Source organism: Dendrobium catenatum, unplaced genomic scaffold (assembly GCF_001605985.2).
Source record: "Dendrobium catenatum unplaced genomic scaffold, ASM160598v2 fragScaff_scaffold_1651, whole genome shotgun sequence".
In the NCBI taxonomy this organism is placed as follows: domain Eukaryota; kingdom Viridiplantae; phylum Streptophyta; class Magnoliopsida; order Asparagales; family Orchidaceae; genus Dendrobium; species Dendrobium catenatum.
Window position 1 is genome coordinate 237744 of NW_021320113.1, and position 3287 is coordinate 241030.

Consider the following 3287-nt stretch of genomic DNA (forward strand, 5'->3'; position numbering starts at 1 on the left):
GCATGTTTGATTCAGCCCTTCGGACCTTTCTTCCTTTTGAGTAGGATTTCCTAGTCTATACCCTTGTGCTAATCCCAATTTAGAAAAGATAATGTATGATCCTTAATCGAGAGTTTTCTCGGGCTCCGGCCCGGGATGTAATTAACCACGGGGGCTTGCGCCCGTGGGAAACTTGGCCCCGCAATCTATTTTACCCCACTCAATCTCTCGTATCGGGTGGGGGAAACCCGTGACTAGGTCGTGTATATTGCTACCCATTGGGGTGTGCTGGCGACAGCATCTATCCCCAATGGTTAGTTATATGCGTGATCCAATCTGCCCTCCCATCGACCCGTTCGTGTCAAGCGTAGAGGCCTACGATCGTTTTGTCCTATGGGATAGTGCGGCCGTACCCTCTGCGTTCGAACCCCCGCGAGCGGTTCTCCTTCGGAGGCCCACAGTGACGTAAGTCAGGAGGACCGTAGTCGGCAGGTGACAGAGGTCGGAAAGATTGTTGTCTAATGAAGGTCAGAAGAACAACGTCAGGTAGAAGTCCAACAATGGAAAGAAATCCATCTTCGAATATACATTCAGCGAAAATCCGATAACCGGTAGAAGTTCTGCATCACGTAGAAACTTGGTGAAGAGTAAAGGTCCGACGTCAGGTAGAAGTCCAACGTCTATTGATGGCCAAGGAGAATTCCGACATCACTTGGGCGGAGTTTTGACGTCAGGAGGAAACTCTGTCGTTAATTTGAAAGAATTTCAGCATCCCGTGGAAGTTGAGCAGAATTCCGGCGTCTCCCGAATATCCGACAGAATTCCGGCGTATTCAGGCGGCGGGAAGAACTCCGACAATGATTGAGGAGGAGATGGTTCTCCTTTCCCCTTTCTCTTCCTCTTCCCTTCTTCTTCTCTCTTCTTACTTGAGTCCTCTTGTGAAAAATGAGGGCTCTATTTATAATTTTTCTGGAGTGGCATGGCTTGTAAATAGGTGTGAGATCAGGGGCGAATAGAGAGTGGTCGAATGGATGGTTAATTGATGTTGAATCCTTTGAGCGTGCACCGTTCGTTGGACATTTGAAGGCCTTAGTGATGTCGGAATTCTGCGATCTTAGGCTTGTTGGATTTGTCTCGTTGAGATGCTTGATTCGAGTATAAGCTTGTTAAAATCGGAGACCGTTTGGTAACTCAAATTGTGGTACGAGCTTTCCAACAGCACTTCGGGATCTTGATTTGGGCTCACTTGGACTCGGATTGAGTTGAATTTGGTGTCGTTGGGTTCGTATTTTTGGGACGCTCAGTTTGACTGTAAGCTTGCTGAAATCGGAGTTCGGGTACTCCCGGATTTAATTTTTGAAGTTTCCGGGTTGGGTTTTTCCTCGAAATTCGTGCCCGATCAAGATAAATTCATGATGACGTATCAATAATAAATGTTTGAGTGTAATCCACAAACGTTCCTAACAAATATATATACAGAGATCGAACTACAAAAATTCTATTTGTTGATCTTTTAATTTATTAAATAAAATCTAAATTCATTTTCCTCAACTGAACAAATATGCTTACCTTCTCTCTAATATTTATCTACTTTCGCATCCGATGTGATACTGATAATACTTTTCCTTGGAGATGCTCTGTAAGTTTCTCAAGTGATTGATGAACAAAGCATGCAATCGAGCTTCGAGCAATAAAAAAAAAATCAATTAATAAATGGTCCATAAATATAATTTAAATTCAGCAATATTTTTATTATCTGCATCATTGGTGCTAATATTATTTAATTGTTTAATTTTTCAAAATAGTAAGAAAGCTATTTCAAACGAAGTCTAAATTGACTCATTTTAAGGTTTCGCTACATGACTTAAAATACAAAGTTTATCTAAATCAAAGTAGATTTTAAGCAGATTGAATTTATCTAAATCAAAGTCTATATGACTTCTAAAATATTAGAGATGCCTATATATACACCACTTGTTTTCATTAAAAAAATTTATCACTGGAGAAAAAATTTACCTATACAGATAATAGCAACTAAATTTCTATTGAATTATTTTTCTTTAGAAAAACTGCAGCTTGTACGCAGCCATCATCAGTAAATTTCGGCAATTTCTTTTCTATCACCGAAGGCAATTTGGATCCTTTTCCATGCCACGTTCTCGGATCCTTCTTCTCCATTATTAATGATGATTGCCACATATACAGAATTCCCGATCATGAAGCTTCCTCATGTATTCATGTATAATGCAATACTTACACAGTGCTATATATGTTCCTGCATTTCCTTACTAGTCTTTCACCACCTCTCAACCAAATGGAGAAGTGCAGCCCCATTGTCTTGTTTTTGCTCGTTAAACTTCTTCTACTACAACTACTTATTCAAAGTAGTAATTCTCAGCTTCTCCCCATAGTCGATGAAGTACTTGGACGCCATGACACACAAGTGTACATCATTGATGTCGAGAGACATGAGCAGCACGAGCTTCTCAGCGACGGTGACCTTGAGAACTTTCACCGCTCCTTCCTACCAAACTCAACCCTTGATTCCGGTGAGCCACGTCTGGTATACTCTTACCGTCATGTTCTCAGCGGCTTCGCCGCCCGCCTCACTCCTGGAGAACTGGAGGTTATCAAGTCTAAACCCGGCTTTCTCTATGCACAGCGCGACCGTCACTACGAGCTTGCGACAACATATACACCAAAGTATGATATTTTTTATTCCGTTGATTGTTGTCCTGTTAAATTTGAATGTAAGATATTAGGAGTATTTTGATAATAATTGAAAGTATTATAGTGAACAATTATAATTATTTTTTTTTACTATCAAAAGCTTAAAATCATGGGAAATGTCAACGTTATATTACTTTTTTAGATAAATTATGAAGATGATATTGGCTTGAGAAGGAATTAGGTGTTTTTTTTTCTAGACATTAGAAATGGGATGAAATTTAATACTTTTATGTGTTTTAATAGATATCTCGGTTTAACCACATATAACGCATGGGGATCCTCTATGATGGGACAAGGTCTTATCATCGGCGTAATCGACAGTGGCATAAAGCCTACACATCCTTCATTCAAAGACACTAACATGCCACCAAAGCCACCTATTACAAAATGGAAGGGTAATTGTTCATATGCAGGTTTTCCATGCAACAATAAGATCATCGGAGCAAAGTCATTTTTTGGAGGGACATGGCCTTCCCCTGAAGACACCGACGGGCATGGAACTCACGTAGCAAGCATCGCAGCAGGCAACTTTGTCAATGATGCAAATATTCTAGGAATGGCAAAGGGTGACCCATACC

General features: G+C 40.5%; 1 protein-coding gene across 1 annotated transcript in view; it reads left to right on the forward strand.

The window, feature by feature from the left end:
- Window positions 1-2293: 2293 nt before the first annotated feature.
- Window positions 2294-3287, forward strand: part of LOC110109887 (subtilisin-like protease SBT1.2) — a 2441-nt gene continuing 1447 nt past the window's right edge. Inside the window, exons 1-2 of the mRNA XM_028701212.1 lie at window positions 2294-2682; window positions 2953-3275. Coding sequence (XP_028557045.1) covers window positions 2294-2682; window positions 2953-3275 — 712 coding nt within the window. The remainder of the gene's footprint in view (window positions 2683-2952; window positions 3276-3287) is intronic.